Source organism: Pavona decussata, unplaced genomic scaffold (assembly GCF_977016875.1).
Source record: "Pavona decussata unplaced genomic scaffold, jaPavDecu1.1 SCAFFOLD_8, whole genome shotgun sequence".
Taxonomy (NCBI): Eukaryota; Metazoa; Cnidaria; class Anthozoa; order Scleractinia; family Agariciidae; genus Pavona; species Pavona decussata.
The window spans coordinates 1,880,001-1,903,365 of NW_028145431.1; the positions used below are offsets into that span (position 1 = coordinate 1,880,001).

General features: G+C 37.9%; 4 protein-coding genes across 4 annotated transcripts in view; 2 read left to right on the plus strand and 2 right to left on the minus strand.

Annotated features, from left to right (window-relative positions):
- The window catches only part of LOC146488839 (adrenocorticotropic hormone receptor-like), a 3,387-nt gene extending 1,673 nt beyond the window's left edge, over positions 1-1,714 (plus strand). The window contains exon 1 of the mRNA XM_085114085.1: positions 1-1,714. This exon is cut by the window's left edge and continues 1,673 nt beyond it. Coding sequence (XP_084970211.1) covers positions 1-32 — 32 coding nt within the window. The 3' untranslated portion in view covers positions 33-1,714.
- Positions 1,715-3,283: 1,569 nt separating this feature from the next.
- On the minus strand, positions 3,284-6,438 carry LOC146488840 (adrenocorticotropic hormone receptor-like). Its single transcript, XM_085114097.1, has one exon. The coding sequence runs from the start codon at positions 5,811-5,813 to the stop codon at positions 4,812-4,814; it is 1,002 nt and encodes a 333-aa protein (XP_084970223.1). The 5' UTR covers positions 5,814-6,438; the 3' UTR covers positions 3,284-4,811.
- A 7,348-nt stretch (positions 6,439-13,786) lies between these two features.
- On the minus strand, positions 13,787-16,766 carry LOC146488841 (uncharacterized). The gene is made up of 2 exons (XM_085114107.1): positions 16,660-16,766; positions 13,787-15,957 (listed from the first exon to the last, which is right to left on the minus strand). The coding sequence occupies exon 2, from the start codon at positions 15,870-15,872 to the stop codon at positions 13,926-13,928; it is 1,947 nt and encodes a 648-aa protein (XP_084970233.1). The 5' UTR covers positions 15,873-15,957; positions 16,660-16,766; the 3' UTR covers positions 13,787-13,925.
- A 12-nt stretch (positions 16,767-16,778) lies between these two features.
- LOC146488842 (YEATS domain-containing protein 4-like) lies at positions 16,779-21,709 on the plus strand. Its single transcript, XM_085114115.1, has 7 exons — positions 16,779-16,867; positions 16,951-17,070; positions 17,949-18,015; positions 18,781-18,875; positions 19,265-19,357; positions 20,153-20,234; positions 20,983-21,709. The coding sequence occupies exons 1-7, from the start codon at positions 16,835-16,837 to the stop codon at positions 21,177-21,179; spliced, it is 687 nt and encodes a 228-aa protein (XP_084970241.1). The 5' UTR covers positions 16,779-16,834; the 3' UTR covers positions 21,180-21,709.
- Positions 21,710-23,365: the final 1,656 nt, after the last annotated feature.

Consider the following 23,365-nt stretch of genomic DNA (forward strand, 5'->3'; position numbering starts at 1 on the left):
CGTGGTCATCTAGTGGCAATGTACCCACCTGAAATCATAATGGATATTGATAATGATTGATGATTTAATCACTCATAAAATCTGGATAAAACGCGGAGTAACAGATTATGAAAATGACATTTGCGGGGGTTAGGAAAGTGAAATTTTCAGTTGCATTTTACCTTTAAAGCCTATAGACTGGAAGACTACTTGAACGAATTTGAAATTAATAAATCGATGCTCGTGATATTAAATTGTTTTAAGAGCCCTGCACTTTTAATAATATCCTTCCCGGACATTAATTGCTCTGTAATAGATCTAAATATCAAATCAGTATATTTAAAGGGTTAAATTTGTGCAGTCAGTTTTGAACACATGACAAAAGGTTAAATTTGCTCCATCATGTATCGAGACTAACTGATAACTTATTTAGTTTTAGCGATTTATTTGCACGTTCTAGATACCCAACTCGTATTGGCCATGAATTTGTTATAGTGTGGAAAGATAGCTCCGCAATAAAAAAACGGATTTGAGAATTGGTAATGTTGGGTCGCTGGAGCTAATATAACACCCTCAACTTCAATATCTCGTGGTTGTTTGCAAAAAATGCAATACATCAAGAAAACTAAGAAATGTATATGTCAGAGATTGGCTCTTTTTTGCACGTAAACGACCTTAGTTATTTCTGTGAACGTTTTCCAGATTCCGGCTTTTCCTATTCGATATTCCGTCCGCATCCCGCCTTTCTCACGCACAGCGGCAGTAGTGTACCTTTCAACAACAACAACAACAACAACAACAACAACAACAACAAAAAGCAATGCCTCGCGTCCCATTTCTCAAAACTCTCGACCAAAAAACTATTTACGTGCTTGGTGCACAATGCTAATTGCCTTAAACTCGATTGTTTTATACTTTTGAAAGCTGAAACGAAGCAAACTTTGCAAGATTAAGAAACACGTTGGGCTGGCTTGCACGGCCAGTAACTACCTCCAGTCGACAGAAGACGAATTGAAACGTTGAAAAATACTTCTCAGTCAGACTCCATGAGAGCTTAGGAAACGGCTCCCTGGATTTAAAGTGATTGCTGCCGGATCGCTGAAAAAAGTGATTATGTACGAACGGTACGATGCAGCAACAATATTGGCATGTCTACACGCAAGAGAATTAAAGTATTAACCGACAGAACATGTCGAAACTTGGATCAAAACAACATTACTTACCAAAAATAAATAATCTTATCTCATAATAGAGCATTACAATATGTGAATTATTTGTTTTTCTAAGTTCCAATTTGTGTCAGTGTAAGAAAATGGTAACAAGTTGTGAGGCTTTTGCACCAATCTTCTATATTATTATTCAGTTAAAAAACTTGTCAAATACAATTATAGAGCAAGTATATGAAGGCTTTAGCTGAAAGATCTGAACAGGACAAATAAAAAGTTGAAAAAAAAAAACAGCTTGTGAAAGTTTCTTGTGTCAGTCAAAGCTTTGAAACGACAAGCAGCCAAAAGAAAGAAACATTTACGCTAATAACAGAACCACAAAGAGAAAGAACCTGACAAAGAAAATGCAAAGGAAATTTTCGGAACACCGTGATAAAAACCGCAAAGGAAGCCAAACCTAAGTACGTTAGCTAAAACTTTGAAAAAATAAAACAGAAAAAAGCAAGAGAAGAAAAGAACGACACTCTTTGCTGAACATGATGACCATGATTGTTTCTGCTAATTAAACCTATTGCTTTGTGGCGTTGTCGTCGCCGTCGTCGTTGCTTAACGCGCTAGAATTGTGATACGCAAATGCGGCAGTCGATAAAGTGATCCCTCAATTTCACATGAAATGGATAATAAAGTTAAGTTTTGATCCTAAAGAACTAAGTTTCTCGTTTCTGGACTCTTTTTCCTTTCTTTCCGAGCAAAAAAGTCATTCACCAAGACCTTTTGCATGCTTTTCATCTTTGCCATGAAACCCGATTAAAGCCACGCATGCGCATTTGACCAAAAAATTGTGACTGGTTGTTTTCGTGGAAATGAACTGTTTTCTAAGGAACCGCTCATTAGAATTTCGTGACATTCGGCATGAAAATAGTTCCCTAAAAACGTAACTCGCCTACAAAGAGAAACCTAAATCTAACAGAGGGTATCTTCACAAAACATTAAAATGCAAAATCAATATTTGCAGGAGATCTCTCTGTTAAAATTACACGAAAGTAGTGCAACTGTGTCAGTCTTTTGTGAGTTTTTTCTGGATAAAAAAAATGGAAAAAATCTGATGAGTACATTTTCTAAAAATAGAGGAAACCCACTATTTGTAGACGTTTAATAGTTCGCTGCGTTGCCATGGAAACGGTACTTAGCTCAACAAAACGTACGAAAATACATTCATTCCTAGTTAGTCTTACACCATACCAATTTTGGGCGTCCAGAAGTACAGAGTTTCCAAACAACGTCTTCTAACACCTGTGCACTAAAAAACTGTATTCGGCCACCTTAAATTAAGCGGAAAGGGAAAAAAAAGGGCGTGATCACAGATTGGACTTCTCAGACACGTTTCAATTGTCGGTCAAGACAGTATCTATATTTGCGCCTGATCTTTACTTGGTGTAAGTTTCAAAAAGTACAATTACTTGATTCCTAGTACGTGAAATCGAGTTTCCGACATGAGAGCCAAAGTAAATGAAGGGAATAATATTATTTTATTACACTGACATTTACTGAATTTTGATTTTAAAGCAGCGACCAATAGAATAAGGGCTCTAGAAAATTAATTTAATCAATGCTTCAACTTAATTCAATAATCGTTTCAAGTCTCAGCGATAAGACTCAAACAGCTCTCAACTGCAGAGAAACAATATTAAAACAGAAGCCGAGAATAGTATCCGTTAGTGTACATTTGACGCACTTTACGTGGCTTATAAAATTAACGCCACTTACGTAAACAGGTTCCATGTTGCCGTACGTCTGTTCAGTAAAAGGCCACAGATGACGTCAAAATGTGGTAAGAGCAATAAAGCATCGCCTCGTGTGTCACTGATGTTAGGGAGCTTAATTTAACTTTTGCACGGGAAACGCAGAGCGAATGCAGGTAACAGAGTCCTTTTCAAGCGTTCCTATGCATCAGTCAATTGCAAGTGCTCTTCCCAGACCCCAGCGTTAAGCATTTTTTGAAAATACCCTGGTAAATGCCTCACGGTGTAGTTAAAAAACTGTTGACATTTTTTTCATCAGGCCTAAGCGCTAAATTATTTAAACGAGCTAATTATTCAAACGAAATAAATGTTTTTTTCACAAAGCTTCAGCTGACACACTACTTTTTAGCGTTGGTTTCACGGATTTTCCTTTGCATTTTCTCACCTTCTTGGGTTGCGTCTGTTTGTGGTCATGTTCTGCATGAGTGTCGTTCTTTTCTTCCCTTGCTATTTTTTGTTTTGTTTTTTCAAAGTTTTAGCTGACGGACTTATATTAGGTTTGATTTTCTTTGTTTTCATCACGCTGTGCCAAATGTTTCCTTTGCATTTTCTCTGTCAGGTTCTTTCTCTTTGTGGTTATGTGCAGCGTAAATGTTTCGTTCTTTTCGTTGCTTGTTCAGTTTCAAAGCTTTGACTGACACATGAAATTTTCACCTTTTTTTTTTCATTTGTTTTTATTTATCCTGTTCAGACTTTTCAGCTAAAATCTCCATATATAGCCTTGGCTGTGTGTTAAACTTGTCCTTTAATTATATTTTACAAACTTTTTAAATAAAGAAAAATAACAGGCGATTGATCATGAAACAAAAACCTTACAAACTTGTTACCATATTCTTAAACTGGCACAAATTGGAACTTTAACATCAAACTAATTCACATATTGTAATGCTCTATTATAATGCAATGTTTTTCAGTAAGTAATGTTATTTTGATACAAGTTTCGACATGTCGGTAATACTTTCAATGCTCTTGGGTGTAAACACGCAAATATTGTTGCATTGTATGTTTCCACTGATAATCGCTGAGCACGTTTTTCAGCGATCCGGCAACAATCATTTTAAATCCAGGGAGCCGTTTCCTAAACTCTCAGGGAGTCTGCCCGAGAACTATTTTTCAACGTGTCAACCTGTCTTCTTTCGACTTGAAGTTATCCGTGCAAGCAAGCCCAACGTGTCACAAGTTTGTTTCGTGTCAGCTTTCACTGAAATTACAAAACAATCCAGTCTCAGGTAATAAGCATTGTGCACGGCAGCAAGTAAATAGTTTTTAAGGTCAAGAGTTTTGAGAAATGCACCCGAGGCATTGCTCTTTTTTTGAATAACCACGAGATATTTAAGTTGATGTTGTTTAAAAAAATTGGCTCCAGCGACACAAGATTATCAATTCTCAAATCCGGTTTCCTATTCCAGATCTGTTTTTCCACACGCTACAAACTTCATGGCTAACACGATTGAGTAAATAGAACGTGTAAATAACTAGCTAAAAACTAAATAAGGCCGGAACCATTTAGTCACGATACATGATGGAGTAATTGTAACCTTTTGTCATGTCTTTAAAATTGACTCCATAAAGTTACCCCTTCAAATACTGCGATTTGATATTTACATCTATCTCGATCGGAGTTGTTATGTCTGCCGAAGGATAAGTGCAGGGCTCTTGAAACAATTGGATATCATGTGAGCATCGTTTCATTCCAAATTCGTTCAAGTAGTCTTCCAGTTTAAATAAAGGCGTTAAAGGTAAAGTGAAACTGAAAATTTCATTTTCCTAATAACAGGAAATGTCATTTTCATAATCCTTTGCTTTCGCGTTCAGTAATCAGATATCCAGAAACCATCAATCATTATCAATGCGTCATGCATTTTCAAGTGTGTACGTTGCTACTAGAAGACCACGAAGCCAATGTAGGTACCAATGAATTCATTGAGATGTTGATCTGTAGCGAAACAGAGCGCAGTTTTCGCACCATAGGCCCGCACGTTAAAATTTTAGCGAACGCTTTCCTGAAGGTCCTCAGCCTCCAGGCAAAAACGAAAGGGTTCATGCTTGAGTTAGCCATGACTAAAATGTAATTCAAATCTCTGGCCCAGTGAATAAACATGCAGTTGCAGCTTCCGCAGAAACTTATGATGTAGATAAGAACCAGCGATGGGAGAAAACAGGCGATGAAAAGTGTCAACATGACCAGAAATGTTTTGGTGACTTTCTTTTCCCACTTCACTGTGCTCTTTTTGGGATGATTTTGATTGTTTGGGCCGTTGTAAAGTGAATCCCAGCGCTTGACTTGATCTTTGAAAACTTTGAAAACTTTGGCGTATGTCAGGCAGAGAACTGCAAACGTGGACACGACCGCTGTGTTGGCGAAGAAGAACTGATATTTCAAATAGCCAACTTTGAAATACAGGAACGGGTACCCAATCGAGACAATCCAGATCCCCAGTGAAATGACGGCAGTTCGTCGCGAGTTCAACTTCGCTCTGTATTTCATCGGGTAAGTAATGGCAATAAATCGATCAACAGTCAGCGCAGCTAAGCTGAAGAGCGACGCTGTGGAAGATATGAAGTAACCCACACGTCTGGCATCGTCTCTAGGAAGAAGCTTTAAGCGTTGGCTCGAAGCCTCGCGGATGTAGAATTCCACTGACATGGGCAACGCAAAACAGCCTACGATCAAATCGGCCGCCGCGAGATTAGCCACGAGGACGTTGAATGGCGATCGCAGGTTGCGATTTGGGTCGATAATTATAGCGAGAAGAATAAGGACATTTCCAGTTACAGCTGTGACGGTCAAAATTGAACAGAAAGTGGCAGATGTGATGCTCAAAGCTGTGGGCGCGGAGATGTTGGAACACGGATATAATCCCATCAAAGAAATGACCTTCTCTGTAATCAGACCCTGGGTAGATCTCTTCCTACAACCAAAAAAGCTTCTGGATGATTAGAGTCAGTTCCGGAGGAAATGAAAATTTACATAGTCTGTCCAAGATAAATAGACGGATACGATTATTGGACCATGGATAATTGTGATCAGATTATTTTCAACATATGACATGGGTATAAATTCACGAGTGGACTGGACTTTCAATGGACTGGACTCTTGTACTTAGCGAAAGGGATATGAAAGGCACTTGCCAAACAAGTGCAAAGCATTTCAAAAACAGTCGAAAATAGGCTGAATAAATGTACATGTATTTTATACTCTTTTTAGCCTTTCAAGTTGAAGTATTGAACATTTTCTTTCCATCAGTTTCATTTTTAAATATTTTCGTACGGTAAATCGGGGTAAATTTATTTATTTTTTGTCTCATCTTCCGTGAAGTCAGGTTGCATTACTGACGATTGGCAAGTGTAACTGGAATGTTTGATCAAAATAGCAAGCACCTCGGATTTTTCCAGTTCCTCGTGTTAACCTATTTTTTACCAAACGCACGAAAACGGAATATTAGAAAGGCTTACAAAAACGTTAAATGTAGACGGCTCGCTGTCTAAGTTACTAAATGGGCTGAAGGTGCGAAAATCCATGCCATTTTTTTTTCTATGGAAAATCCACAGCCAGAAAATTAACGATCATGTCATCATTGTCAAATGAGAAGAAAGGAAATTACAGAAAGGCATATTTATAGGTATTGAAAGTGAAAGCATTCAGGAAAAGAGTTTCGCGCGAATGAACTTCCGCTTGCGTGTTCAGTTTCGGTCTTAGAAGGGATATTTTAAAAATTAAAATATTCCGAAAAACTCATCGACTCAGCTATCAATCGTCTCCAGAATCCTATAGACCCAGTTCAAACACCTTCTGACCGCCCTGTTCGGATTGCGTTGCCATTTAAAGATCAGAAATCGGCGGACGTGGTTCGCAGGCAACTTGGCGACCTCAGAAAGAAAATAAATGAACAACTACAACCAGTGTTCACGAGCAAAAAGATCGCTCATTCATCTGAGAGTCACAGAGGAAAAGCCTCCCTTGATCAACCACCAAAGTGTAGCTATAGTATATGAATTCACATGTGATTTGTGTGATACAAATTATATTGGGTACACTTGCCGCCACCTCCATCAACGCGTTTGGGAGCATAAACATTCTGTGATCGGAAAACATTTCAGGGGCGCGCATCACACCTAACAACTTAATTAAGAACTTTAAAGTCATAAAGAAAAGCCGTGACAAATTTGAATGTTTGGTCTATGAAATGCTGTGGATCAAGAACAAAAGACCGAAACTGAACACGCCAGCAGATTCCATTTGCGCGAAACTCTTTACCTGAATGCTTTCATGCTAATTTATTTTCTCACTTTCAATACCCCTAAAATATGCCTTTCCGTTATTTCCATCTTACTCATTAGACAATGACGACATGAAGTCGTCGAAACGGCATGCTGTTTTATCATCGTTAATTTTCTTGATTAAACATAGGAGGGGGGTGAATCCGAATCCGCAAATTGTTTGCCGCGTTAGATGATACGCGAGATACAAAGCGACTTCAGTTGTTGGAGTTGCCTTGCGTGATGTTGTGTTTTAGCGTTGAGGATGACTATCAACGAAATATTATGTAACCAACGTCTGTACCGAAACAAAGTCTTGCAGATACGAGAAAAAAAGAGCAAACATGAACTTCCTAACAACCAAAATCCAAAATCCGGGCCGAAAAACTGGATAAAACCGCGATCCGCTGTGATCATAGGATCCGCAGATCCGTTAAAATTTCGCTCTGAATCCAGAATCCAGGCTAAAATATTCACCAAATCCGCCGATCCGTAGACCTATTCACCCCCCTCATATAGCAGGCAACTCGGATTTTTCCAGAATCTTGTGTTAACTTGTTTTTGCCATACGCACGTAAACGGAAAATTAGGCGATGTATGGAAGGCTTGCGAAAATGTAAAAAGTGGAGCGCTGTTCAACTTTAGACACTTTTGCGGCTAGGCAGCTCACACATATCGCCGCTAATTTTAGAAGCTACGTAAAATTTACGTCCGTAAGAACGTCAAATGTACACAAACGGATACTATTCTCGGCTTCCGTTTTAATATTGTTTCTCTGCGGTGAAGAGCTGTTTCAGTCTTATCGGCGGGGGCTGAGACTTTAATTTGCTGATGATAAGAAGTAAACATCGGAAGCGTCGATTTAATTAATTTAATAAAGCCCTCATACTATTGGTCACTGCTTTAAAATCAACGTTCAGTAAATGTCAGTGTAATAAAACAATTTATTACATCCATTTTGAAATCACCGGTGATCCCTGCAATCTGATTGGCTCTCAACAGTGCGATTTATTCCCAAATTGCACCATTTTTTGCTCTAAATCGCATCCTTTCTTTAGCCCATCAAAATGGAAATGAAGTAACAAAAATAGAATATTAATGTTGACAATGATACTCTGTGATTTCAAAATAGGTGTAATAAAGTGGTAATTGAACTTTGTGTCGCGCAATTTTGGTCTGAAATCATACTTGTGATTTCAAATCAAACTCGCGCTGCGCGCTCCTTCGATTTTGAAATCACGCGTATGATTTCAGACCAAATTGCACTCCACTCAGTTCAATTATCATTATTTATTCCCTTCATTTACTTTCACTCTCATGTCAAAAATTCGATTTCATATATGGAATAATGAAAATCATTGAAACTTATTGCATGTAACGACCAAGCGCATATACAGCTGTTTCGACAAAGGTTGTCCAAAACAAGCGTAAAAGTGTACGCGACAATGCCGAAAGGTAGTCTGAGATTTATATACGGTCAAGGCAATATGGATTCTGAGCTTTTATTGAAATTTATTGGGTATTTCTCAGACTACCTTTCGGCATTGTCGCGTACAGTTTTACGCTTTTCTTGGACAACCTTTGTCGAAACAGGTGTATAAATAATACTGTCTTCACCGAAACCTGAACTTGTGATCAAGCCCTTAATTTTCTTGATTTTCACGTGAAGCGATTCCAAGGACGGTGCCTACTAATAATGAAAGCATTTTTGTGTTAGGTACCAAGACTTATGACTTTGCGGGAAAGCAGATCTTAGCAAAGAAAATTTTGAGTAACCATGCATTTTTTAGAGATATAAAGCAACGATTATTCTAAACAACAGCAAAATACAAAGCAATGTATTTGCGTTTTTTTCCAAATTGAAGCTTTATTATCTCTGAAAAATGCATGGTTACCCCAAATTTTCTTTTTGGATACCAAGAGCACTTGCTAAGTTCTGCTTTCTCCGTATAGTTTTAAACCGTGCAAAAATATCCCTGTATTAGGAGGCACCAACCTGTATCGCGAGATGCGATGTGGAAAATAAAAGGGCGCGTTTTATATTTTTTGCTCGTTCTTTTATGTAGTTATCACCGTTCCCTTAGTTAAGCTATAATAAAAGTAAAGTAAAGTAAGTCTCCGTGGAAAGTCAACCTCAGGCGTGGTGAGGCAAATTCAGAGGAAACTCCTCTTAACTCTTTTCCTCCCAAGAGTTCCACATGGCACAAGACGCAATTACGAGCTCAGTATTTGGTCAATTTGAGTGAAATTTGCACAACCAACAGATCTTGGAAAGTTCTACAAATTGAAGGCGTAAAATCATGACCCCCTCCTATATGAGACTTGATTTACTACCCCCCAAACTTTTGGATTTTTTTCCCTTTTTACCTTAAGGGTCCATTTGATATTTTACAGCAAGCAATGCAATGAGAGTTGTACATTAAGCTATAGTTTAGGGATGCCCAATATGTACAACAAATAGCAAAATTTTTTAATGTTTTTCTTCTTTCGTTTTGGACTTTTCTCACTCTAATATGTGACCTCCTCCATCTCTGTGATTGGTGTGATTTATAGCACACCCCAAAAATAACTTTTAAATGGTATTGTCCTGATATTAGTATTTGTTATTCATATTGTAAATAGTTACTAAAAAGCCTTGCGAGGAGTGATTATTAAAGTTTGATTTGATTTGATTTGATGTGGTCTCCCAGTTCATAGTTAACGATTTAGAAAATTTCGGCATTTCCCTTTGGCGGGAAAGGGTTTAAAAAGGCTAACAACGCTCGTGTGCATTATGTTTTAGGCCTGCAAAATCCATGAAATTAAATTATGGACTTTTTACATCAAACACCGATGATTTCGAACCTTCAACAATCCCCTCCAGGCATATCCCGGGCATTTGACCTTGCATAGTGCTCGGGGAGGGGAAATTTGATCACGGTGGGGGATTTGAGCCGGTTTAGTCTCTTGGTCAGGCGGAATTGGTTCTTGGGAGTTGAGGAGTTTTCAAGTACAGGATTTCACCTTCGTGGGCGAACGGCTCACTCAAGGCGGGCTTGAAGGTGTTCGGACCTGTCTGCAAAGCAAGAACAGTGATCGATGGAAGCTAAAAGAATTTGTCCTCGAAAAGAGCTATCGAAGCACGGATGGGGCATTTGAACGGCTTTTTGGCCCCGGGAGGTGAGAATTTCAGGAATTTCAACAACCTAATTTTCCACATTATCTACTGAAAAATTAACTTACTTGTCACAAATGATAAATGGCACGATCGGCCATTTCTATGAAAGTAATAGGCCCCAAAAAGGTTCGGCAGTCGAATAATAATTTCAAACAAAGAGTGTATAATTCATCACACTTTTGCTCAGATACACGAAGCTGTTAGTTATAGGTTAGGTATAACTTAAAAATTCCATATAAATATGCACAATTGAAAGTTAAGTTACTTTTATCCGGGGGGGGGGGGGTGTACTTCCGTATATAAAGCTATATATGTATGTGCGGTTTGATGGATGATGGTTTTATAGCCGTTTTGGCTGAAATAGGGCATAGATTTCAACCATTTTGGTCTGAAAGTCGATAAATGGGTATGGATTCTAGAAACCAGGTCTGAACATGGGTAAGAATTTGAGAGACCAGATCTGAAAAAAGATACTGAAAAATTACATATTTGGTCTGAAATAGAGTCACGGTTTGGAGAACCGACCCACACACCCCCACCAAAGATTCCAAGGAGTAACCCCCCCCCCCACCCCCATGGGAATTTATATATGTTCTGGTTTAAATCTTTCTAGTTTAAAATTTTTCAAACCAGGGAAATATAAATTAATCTGGTTTGAAAAATTTCACACCGAAAAAAAGGAAAAAAATCAAAAATTGGAAAAACAACAATACATGTTGTGCATTCTAAATGGATAGTTTACAAGAATGTGCAAATTGCTTTGAATTCGTCATGCTTATGCTCTCACAGTTGTGATGCAAAAAAGTACTAAATAATAAAAATAATAATAATAAATTAATAATGATATACAAAAACATATAACACAACAATCTATAACTTATTATAATGAGGAATAAGAATAAAACACTTTGCATTGTAATATAAAAACATCACATGGTAAGAATGTTTTGTAAAATTGGTAGAAAACAATTATTATTATTATTACTTTTGTTTGAACAGTAAATGTGTCCTGATAAATTTAAAAAGCTAAGGTTTATATTATTAAAATTATTCATGGCATTCTTGTGATAAGGAAACGGGCTGTGAAAATTGTTTCTTAAGGTGCCAAATTTTTATCTATAAATAAGTAAACAAAAAGGGGATTGAAAGGCTCCCAGCTTGCTTAAGATCCACACCTACAATATTTTAAAAGCAAAGCTCGCCATTTTTCATTTTATAACATATCTAACTAAAAGGAAGGTTTTGTAGGATATATCTTCGCCTGCCTCAACTAGCACCTGCTATTTGTGGGCGGAAATGAACCTTATGTAAATGACAGTTGTTAGTAATAATAAAGTGTAAAGTGTAAAAGTGTAAATTATTTTTTTCAGCCCTGCCGCAGTCAATACAACCTTAATTATTAAGGTTGTATTGACTAAGGCAGTCTGATGGGCTATAATAATATTATTGAAATAAACAAAAATCTGTGTCATGACAATGAAGGAAAGAGGTTCTGCAAGGAATGAAAATAGAAAAATACAATTTGAAATAATTTGTGTATAAATTGTGTATAAATCCTAACATACAAAAAGCCTAAATATTGGCAGGAGAAAATGACAGGTACAAAAAAGGTAAAAAACATACAAAAAATTGTAAAAACTAATTTAAAAAAATAATGTTTGAATTTCCACTTTTTAAAGTGGCAATGTTGCAGCTTGAAACCAGAATTTTTGTTTTTCCTGGTAAGTACACAAACTGCCATTAGGACTAAAAAATACTGACTTTGAGATTTTGATCAAAATTCCATGTTTATCATTTCAAGCCAATATTCTTGAGCTGTGCAAAATTAAAAACTTTATCCAACTGTGAGCATAATATTCAGAATGGTTACATTATCCTGAAAAGGTAAATTTTGTAAAGATGAAAATCTACTGGCAGCTTAAAAAAGGTCATCAGATTATTTTTTTAATGGAGCATAGATAATATAGCCTGCAGAGCAGGCGTATTTGGGGATACGATAAAGGATACGAATACTCTATGCCGCCATCTTGGATGATAAAGCTGAGAGAGGGTTGGGGCGAGGCCAAAAATGATTCCTAGGGAGAGGATGACGGCTCTCACCCGCCCCTCCTCCACTAGTCCCAATTCTCTACGCATCCAAAATGGCGGCCTACTAACGCGCTTTGGAATGCACCCAAAAATGCCTGCTCTGCAGGCTAATAATAGATAATACTCCTCTCACACTGCCAGTTATCATGATTATGCCTAAAATTGCATATTTAGTGAATAGACTATGTTACAACATGCAATTTTCTTGCAACTCAACATTGGACAACACAACTTGTGCAAAACATTACCTGGTGCAGCATGCCCTGAAATGAACATGCTTAGTAATTTTTTTGTTGCTGCAATAGTTGAAAGAAGACTACAACAAAAATGTTGGGAGACATGTTCATTTCAGGACTCTAAGGATTAATCTCTATTGTACAGACAGCTCAGTTCTCCCTTTGGTGTTAATATAAAGCCAGCTGGTTTCACTAGTATCAAGTCAGAGATGGAGTTGTAAGAGCACTAACAACCCAGTGAAAACCAAACAGTGAACTTCAATTTAACGAATCCCAATATAATGAAGATCCTCGGTATAAGGAACAATATTTTCCAGCACAGCCTATAAAAAATGCATGGAAGAGAACCTAGATATAACAGACCCTTGAGATTGAGGTTCCACTGCAATGGAGTTGTAACCTCAACTGAATAGGAGTCGCAAGAATCACAATGTTTTCATTTTCTTGTGACACTTATGATTGAGTGAAAACCAGATTGTCAGAGTCACAAGTGGAAGAACTAGAATAAACCAATCACAATGCTTGTTCTCTGGCCTTGTGATTAGTTTATTCTTAGAACTACTACTGCTTGCCACCTGCTGACAATCTGGTTTTCACCTGGTTGTAAGTGACAGAATCTTGTAGAGCGCAACTGGAAAAATTGCTTAGAACTCCATTGTTTGATTTTCTGTAGATTGTAAAGTTCTGTGTGCCTGATTACAACTGTAACTCAATCACTAGTGAAAAGTAACCTTAACAGAAGTTTGACTCTACATGCACTAAGTTAATTGAATTGTCATATCACCTGAGATAGGTAAAGGTGGATTTCCACTGTTGCGTAAATTTTACGTGCGTACAGACATGAATTTAGCTGGCTTTACGTCAAAAATAAAATAAGAAGCAATGTATGAGCCGCGTGCGTAAACGTAAAAAGTTGAACAGCACTCAACTTTTTACGTTTACGCACACAGCTCATACATTGCTCCTTATTTTATTTACGTATGTAAAACCAGCTGAATTCACGTCTGTACGCACGTAAAATTTACGCGACAGTGGAAATCCACCTTAAGAGGTATATTCTAAGGTAATTTGTGTTCTAAAAGCTACCACCACAGGTAACATAAATGTAATATTATAACACTATTAAATGAAGTTTAGAATAATAAAAAAATATTAAAAATATAACTCATCTGTATGTGAAGATTCCTAATGCCATGTGTGTTTTTAAGTTCTTTTTACAAGTGTTTTAATACGTTTTTTAGCAAAACTGCTCACTGCTTCGTAATCTGATGATCATCTGAATAGCTTCTTGTACTTGAGGATCCATTTCTTGTTGGTATGCATTAAGAAGATGCAGTCTGTACACATTAAGAGTGTTTCTATGCTCTTTCTCAGCAACCGCAAATTGATGTTTGAGTTGTTTTAAGTCAGCGGCCAAACGGTGTTCTGTTTTGTCATCAGATGAACTGTTCTTAAGGAGCTTGCATTGGGAACATGGCCCTTTTTCGGAGATTGCTTTTTGAAGTGATTCGTTTGTTATCTTTAATTCTTCCAATTCCTCTGTCAACTTGAAAATTTCATCTTCGTTTGATTCCTTTAGCTGCTGATAAACGGTGAGTGGAATGGTGGGTATGTCAGCCTGAGGTTGCAGAAAATCTCCACTTGCTCCAGAATTCTGTTTTAGTTGTTCTCTGAGAGTTTCATTCTCAAGTTTGAGAGTTGTGATCTGACCATGAAGGGAAATAAGCTGCTCTGATTGGTTAGATTTGGTCAGTTTGTCACCGCTTTTCGAGTCCACCCCTGGCAAGTCAATGTCATCATCATTCTCACTGGAGTGAAAATCAACTACGTCATCCTCATATGAAGCTACCTGGGCTTTCAGAGTCACAATTTCTTCTTCGGCATCATTTCTGGACTCTTTCTCCTTTGTTAAATTATCTATAAGGCCCTTTACCTCTTTTTCCAACTCCTCTATTCTTTTCTCTCTCTCCTCTAATATTTCTTCCTCGACGTGTCCATTTACATGATTTGTAATCACTGGGGGATCAGAAATCTTTGGCTCTTGTTGAGTTTCAAGGCTACGAAGCCTCTCTAGTGTTTTGTGGTATTGTACTCTTAGTTTGTTTAACTCCTGGTTGAGCATTTCATTTTCCTCTTCCAGTTCTTGGATGTCGTCAGACAAATCTTGATTTGGTGCTCTAGAACAAGACAGAGTTGTTGAAGCCTTTGATGAGAAAGACTCCTGTGCTGATAAACTGCCGCTATTTACTGAGCTTGGAATTCCAGTGGGACTTGGCATTGTTCTGTCGTGAAGGAAATTACTTGATGTATCAGCTTCCGACTCTTCTGGACTGCTAAACTCTGAAATGGCTTCACCAGTCGGTATGCTGTTGTCCTCCTCATGCTCTGTATCTTCCGAAGTTTCATCTGCGTCCCAGTTCGCAATAGAAGGAGCACTGTGTATGAGATCAATGATGTCTTGGTAATGACACAAACGAGCATAGTCCTCAGCTGTGTGATCGTTACTGTCTGTTAGCTGTGGATTGGCTCCTCTCTTTAGAAGCATTTCTACGTTCTTGGAAAGACCAAGTAATGACGCATACATCAGTGCAGTCTTTTTGGAATTGTCAGCTATATTAACCTTTGATCCTCTCTCCAGCAGTTGTTTAACAACATCCTCATGGGCGCCTTGTATAGCCATCAACAGAGGTGTTCTGCCATCTTTATCCTTACCATTCAGTGGTGCACTGTTGTTAACCAGAAGTTCAACACACACTTTATGACCTTTAGCAGCTGCATGGTGAAGAGCTGTCATTTTTCTGCCATCTTGAGTTCCAACATGAACCTTTAGTTGTAAGATTCTCTTCACACATTCTGTGTTTCCTGACCGCGCAGCTACATGAAGAGGACTACAGCCAGATTTGTTTACAACTGACAGGTCAGGCTGTTCCTCAAGCAGCACATCAAGGCACTCAACATTCCCATTTAAACAAGCAGTGTGAAGAGCTGTTGTTCCATTTGGACCCAGTTTAATTGCCGATGTTCCTTTTTTCCCCAGAGTAATCCTGAGTTTCTCCACATCTCCATTCTTTACACATTCAATAAGACGCTCATCATACTTTGTCCAATCAGATACACTGTGATGATTAACTTCAAGTTCTGTCTGTGAACTTCTTTTCACCAGTTTGCCCTTGATCTTCTTCATTTTCAAATTCCATTGATAAGCCACAATAGCTTAAGGCTTCCACTACGTTCGTTTTTCCATTAGTACAGATGATCAGAAACACTTCCTGTTGTCAAACATAGAAAAAAAAAATTATTTTGTTTGATTACACAAAGGCCAGAAAACGTCCGTAGGATCAGAGTGAAGAGTTGTACACAGTGCCCAGATGTTTCTAGTTGAATCGTTCAGAAACTGCACTGCAGTGATTTCGGCTTGGCTTCGGTAATCAACTAAACGAAACAAATTTCCATCAGTGTTCAATTACAATAATATTATTTTCACATTAATTTTACAAAAAGTCCTGAAACAACGCAAACTTTAGCAGAAATTTTAACGAAGTCCACCTTACATGTGAGTATCGATGTACCCACGTACAAACTGATCGATCAATGCTCAATACAAATCAAACATGCAAACAAACAAACAAACAAACGTGGCATGGGTCTGTCACGCTCGCATTCCGATGCTATAATATTTTTAACGGCAGGCAATTACCAAAGAGTGACCAAGTGCATGTCGCAATCACCGCGTCATGGAAATAATCTTTGACCGTTTTCAAGGGAACGAGCATGTTTGGAAAAGTTCGGTTTTGTTCAATTGCTAACTCGATTAGGTTTGATTAACTTACACTATATCTTACATTGTAAACTTGTCAAACGATCAAGAGTTCGATTCCGTTCGTAACGCCAGGAAGTCGAAAAGATTCTAACGAATGATTTTTGTTGATTCTTTGCAAATTAAAATTAAAAATAAAAGTTATCTTTCATACCTGCACAACAAAAGATGAGACGTAAACTAACTGAAGGATTGATTAAAAATTCCCTTCACATTCCGTCACCATAAACAATAAGCACCATTTTGATTCCCACAAGTCTGAGCGGTCTCTTGACGCGGAATCGGAATACAAACTTGAGCCCGCAACACCCAACACTGACAAAATCAAGATGGCGTCTTCCGGAGATAACGCGAGAGTAAAGGTAAAGTTTGTCGTTTTGTATGAAAATTTGTCGTTATTCGTTACTTTCCTGTTAAAATACGTTTCTTATTACATTCTGTGAAGGGTGTTACGATAATAAAGCCCGTGATATTTGGAAATGTGTCGCATTACTTTGGAAAGAAACGAGAAACTGACGGCCACACACACGGTTGGACAGTGTTTCTTCGGCCTTTCAAAAACGAGGTAAGCTTAACTGTTATTCCCTTGCCTATTAGCGTAAGGGTATCTACTGAACGTAATTTAAGGTGCATGATTGGTCGCAATTGATTCCACAAAAGACTTGTCGTGGTGTTGGACGTGTTACTGTAAATGTGTGTAATGGCATGTGGAATAAATTATTGTAATAGACCATACAGCTAGTAAAGATTCCCCAGTTTAATCCAGTGTAAAACAACATGGCTGACTCACATGGTTGTAAGGCATGATGAGAAACATACACAACCTTGCAAGGCATGATGGCTAATACACACTTTTCTCTTTGAACAAATAAAAAACATCAATGATGGCTTAGATTATCTAGTCTAATTCGTACGTAAATGTAAGCTTTAATAACAACATTGCTGAATAAGAATGGGTTACCGATAGATTGGGGTGTGGCCTAGTACGCGATCTCGGGTTAGGGTTACTCCCCAGTCTTGTACCCAGAGTCGTCATGCTCTTTGGTTGGTCGCCAGGAGAGACTCTCGAGAAATCGAAAAAAATGAAGTTTTTGATTGGCTGCTCTGTAACGGCTCTGTATTGTTTTGTAACAGAAATCATGTGGTGAGACTCTCCTGGTGGCAAACTGCCGGCCAAGGAGTCTTAAAACTCTAGATATGAGATTGGATTTACCCTGAAGAATCTAGAAAATAAAGATGGACTTTCTGCCACTGCAAAACTTGCACATATTACATAATATGACAGTGCAAGACAATGCATGTTTTGGGTGGAAAATGTGTGAAAATAGACTATATGTGTGTGAGAGTGTGAGAAGCCTCAAATGAATCATTGCGACTTACTCGAAATGCATGCATGTTAGAAAGTCTAGACTAAAAACATGTTCACTTGTCCATTTTCTCCAGGATATGTCCAGTTATGTGAAGAAAGTTCACTTTAAACTTCATGAAAGTTATGCAAATCCCTTAAGAGGTAAGAAATCTGGAAACTGTGACATGTGCAGAGTGGTTTTCTCATTTCCATTTGCAGTGCGTACCTAATTCTCTGTTTCAGTCATATCCACACTGTTACAGTGAGTTGCATACTGTAGTTCTTTCTTGCACGCCTAATTTACACTTACTTTAATTAATTTGTTTCATTTGTTTACCCTACGCCTTTCATACCTTTCGTCCCCACACCTTATAATTATGGATCATTACCTATGTAAATAGTCTTTCTGCCACTCCTTTTACCTTTTTTAAAGCCAGTTTCTTTGCATACGTTTTTAGTGTGTGCATCGTTTTCAGTGTTTATAGTTGTGTTTCGCCGTTTATCCATCCACGTTAATTTACCGTAAAATCACTGACAAGGTACATTCTTATGTCAGTCGTTCATTTTCGATTGTTTCTCAGTTACTTATTTCATGTCGTCACTTGTAGTATTTTTTTAACATCTTTTATTTAATCTTTGTCTTTACAAGAACCGTTCTGGTAAGGAATTGTTACCGTCGGGATGTGTTTTGTAATGGTGAAGTCATCTAATAAAGTAGAGTGCTGAGTGAAATTAGCAGCAGCTGCACACACTGAATTGCCGATTTAAAGTCAATGCTAATGGCAATGCTAGCCATCTCTTTCTGATGTTCTCTCTCTCTCCTCAGCCAACCCCTGAGAGTGGGCAAACCCAAACCTGTCCATCCTTTGGTAAATGATATATGCGACATTTAATAAAAGTGAAATTCAATATTCATTTTGTTTGCAGTGGTAACAAAACCTCCATATGAAGTGAATGAATCAGGGTGGGGAGAATTTGAAATTCAGATCAAGATCTTCTTCATGGATGCAAGTGAGAGACCGGTTAGTTTATCCTATGGGCTAACGTCATGCACTTCTTTCTCATAGACTTCTCTTTTAACTTTTAAAGTCTATATGACAGTTTTTGTTTTTTTCATTTTCTTGATCAAATCTTCGTAGTTACATTACACTATTTTGAGAGTTCAAATTTACCCAACAAGCTTGACAATATGCATGCTCCACCATGTGCTTAGCATTTCTGTCAGTGTCAATTTACTGTGGACACGGTCTTAATTTTTTCTTTAAATAATGCTATAATTGGGTGATCTGGCTTATTTTATTGATTATTTTGTTTTAAAGCATAGTCTAGATATGGTTATTTTACAGGACAAAATAGTTTACTCTTAGACTACATGTATTCTCTTAAAAGATGTTACTTTGTTGTTCTACAGGTTACACTTTACCATCTTTTAAAGCTCTTTCAAACAGAGTCAGCCCTGGCTTCAGGAAAGAAGCAGTTGGTTTCTGAGTTCTATGATGAAATTGTAAGTAGAAGTAGCTGTATCAGTAAGAATATTTTTTCACAGGTTTTACCTACAAAGAGTTTCCATAACATGAATGTAGGGAAGATCTGTGAGTAGCTAAGTGCAATAATGACAAAAGAATCCACTCAGAGGACACCTGACTGTCCCCGGAATAAAGATGTTCTTATATGCTTTATAGCACACCTATGCCCACAAAAACCTCGGATGGCAGGGTGTTACCGACTGGAAATCCCATAGTGTGGGGGGTAGTGAGGGGTAATCAATCAGTGGGATGCTTCATGTAAGCTTACTTCATTTGGAGGTCTTTTATAGTGTACATTCCAAGTCAAGGTTGGACGTGGACTAATGTTTTAGTGACTTATCAGTTCCTGAATCTTTTGTGAATCTTTATTGAACATACAAGTATTTATAAATACATACCTATATTTACATGTTTAATGTAATTAGTTAAAAAGTAGAAGTGTGTTTAAAAAAGAGTCTATTAATAAAACTAGCTTTAAAACGTTCCGTATTAACACAGGGTAGTGGGCTTGTTTTGGTTCTCAGACCTTTTGACGATTCGTTAACTCTGGGCAACATTAGCAATAAAGTTTCATTAGCAATAAAGGGTTGATAGCAGTAGTCACCTCATGAATGTATAGACGTATGCAGTTAACCCATTTATTGCCTAGTTGCCCCACTTAAATGCCAGTGGGTTTAAACTAGCTAGTGTGCCCCTGCACAAATGCTTCGGGAAAAAATGTTTTCCTTCATTTGAGTAGGGCAGTAACATAATCAAAATATGTATTTTTGCAGATTTTTCAAGACCCCACACAAATGATGCATCAGTGTTTGTTGAGTGCAAGACAGTTACAACCCATAAAGCACGAGTCTGACTGTAAGAATTTATCAAATATTGATTGTTCACAACTCATTATGCTGTTTGCTATACCATAAACTGCCCTTAATATACATCGATTATAAGCCCCCCTGAATATTAGCCCCCCTCTTGTTTCGTTAGTTTTAATTTTGTTCCAAATATTGACGTTTTAAAGCTGAATTAAAGACCAGTGAATGAAGAACTTGAACGTATTTCGATCAATACTGCTATAGCTCATTTCGAAACGGTTTTTTTTGTTCCGGTTATAAACCCCCTTGGATATAAGCCCCTCCGTTTATAAGCCTATCTAAAAACCCCCTTACGAAGTTGTATAAGCCTAGGGCTTATCAGTGCCGCAGTTTACGGTATGCCATATGAGAAAATTAAAACATTGGAGGGATTTAGAATCGAGTTTACGGCAAGCAGCAAACGTGAGATTCGTCACATTTTGAATGGCAATGATCGACCTTGTAATTAACTGCGAGCAGTCTATCCTCGTAGCTTTTACTCAATTTATTTCATTTAATTTAACTTTGTTTAACTTCTTTTGCCTATTTACAACAGGATAATGTAACAAACTAAACAACAATCTCGATTGGAGAGTAAAATATATATTGTAGAAAAGCTGAACTTAAAGGCTTGGCACATAGTTTGTACTATCTAAATAACTGTAAGGCTAATCGAGTGGATAGCCCAATACTATTAACAAGGTTCAGAAAATAGTTGAATAACTGTTACTTTACTTGACATTCTGTTTATCTCACAGGGGATGAAATTGAAAAGAGAACCACAGCATCCATAGGAGGCGCTCGTCAGAAGATTGGAAAGGAAATCAGCGAGCTACATGAAAAACTTAAAGTCTGCAAAGATGCCATCCATCAAATGAAATCAGAAATTGCAAAACTTGAGCAGCAAGATCAGGATCCCCAAGATTCTACTGCAACGCCTAATGTTGTACAATGATTTGTTTGACTCCAGCTGACAGAGAACAACTGCAGTTTGTTGTAGATCGCGATTGAACACCCTTATTAACGGTACTTCCCTGTGCTTGGTACAATTTTCTAGTCTGGAAATCAATTTTGGGTCACCCAACTGCAGTGTTGAGCGTGCAAGTGCAAAGGTCTGATGGCTGCACCAACAACCCTCTCTCTGTTCTCCTTATGGCTTGTTCCCTAGACGGGGTACTCCCTTTATAAGCGATATAGGAATGTGTCGACCCAAAGAATATAGATGTTACCCCACTGTTGAATGAAAGGTGCCAGCACATTGGCAGTTGGTTTGAACCTTGGGCGTGACCTAGCCTGCTACATACATCATACATACATCTTAGTTGTGCAGTCCAAATCAGTCTGAGGATCCCGTTTTACATAACACAGTCGCTTGAATGTATTGTAAAAAGTGTAAAGGTTAGGTTAATTGTATTGGCTTTTGAAGGTCATGTAAATAAATTAGTATTTTAGCTTTAGTAAAAATAAAACTGAACATTAACGCGATACGACTATTCGATGTTACTAACATTAACAAGAGAACGACACTAAAGGGTTGCATGGAAAGTGATAACATTATAATTCAGATTTTTGCAGGGGCACCTTAAGGCTCATTTACGTAAAAATCTGTTCGGAAGGGCAAATTCCACAGGGTTTTCTCTGGTGTTTCGAATGGACGAAAAATGTCGTTTAAAAGCTAGCTTGGATTTTCGGAACGTAGCCGACAGTCGCCCGCTATAAATACGGGAGAAAAGGATCACAGTGATGTCTAAAATTTCTGCGACTCAGAAATTAAGCCAAAGAGGCGAAAAGGTTAGCCCTTTCAAAGACCCGCAAACGATCTTGGAAGACAGAAAACGATATTTGAAGTTTTTTCTTTTAAAAACATTCTCGTTGCATGCCGTTGGGTGGTTCCGATTTTTTTTTTTGAGTCAATGCGTAAATAATTTAACGTTTAACATTGGTTTGAGCTCTTTGATTAACAGCTTCCGGCCCTGATTGAGGTAATGGAATATATTTCGGTACATTTCAGGTAGCGCCAAAAGCATTTTTACCTTTGAATATTAAGTAATGGCTGGTATTAACCCATGTGCAGTATAAAATATTACTCTAATCTAACTATAAATAAACTCATTAAAAAGGAAAATACTATTGGCAGCTCATTTGCTCCTGCGATTAGTCATTTAATGGACATTTAACAGGTAATTTGAGGCAAAAAAAAAAAAACTAAACCATTAATTACGCAAACATCGGCGGATGGATGGATGGGACAGTCTAAATCACGCAAATACTTATGATTAAAGATCCGGTAGTCTAGTTCGTCAAAGCGTTTCAGTCTGCAGTTGCAGAATGGTGGAAAGTGAATTGAGCTAGTTAGGGACCTTGTAATGCAACTATCCAGTGATTTTGCGCCTTTTATTTTTGCTGGAATTTCAATTTCGTTACCATGATTCGAGCACTGTCAACGAATCGCGAAAAGGTAAATCCACCAAAATTTTTCCACACCCGAGATTTAAAGTGTTGCTCGCTTGTATGGTATAACACCGACTATGGGGTGTTTTATTGAGCATAATGAGTTGATAAAGATTTGCTTTGGTGATTGTGTGCTTTTCAATGATAAAAGCTTTCTTCAGTTTACACATAGAAGGTTTGCGGGACAGCGCCAAGAAGGCCGGTGAAGAAAGCAATTCCCCAGATCAGAGGAATCTAGTAAAGCTAGGGATTCAGGGATTGTTTGGGTACACGAATGGACAAACTGCATTTTTCAGCATTTTCATGGGGGAACCTAACTTTTGTTAATTTTGTTTCATTAAAAGATCATTTCCAACCTTTTCCTATATTCATCAGCGCAATGTCAATCCATCTGTCCAAACAATCCCATAACCCCTCACTCGTTCCAGTCTCCCCATAGTTTCACGTCTCCGCGCGTGAGGTGATTTTCGCGCGAGTTCGCGTCTTTTTTTCCTGAGAGAAGTAAGAGACCCACAAAACCTTTATCCTACAAAATTTACAACTGGTCAGTTCCCTGGTCACGTTTGGAAATGACTGTGCCATTATCGTTGAAATTAAAGGCAGACCTGCTATTCTTGTAGAGTCAGCTGCCGTCGAAATTATTTTTCGTGGCCGCGAAACGCCTTGATAATATAACGTACTTATACCTAT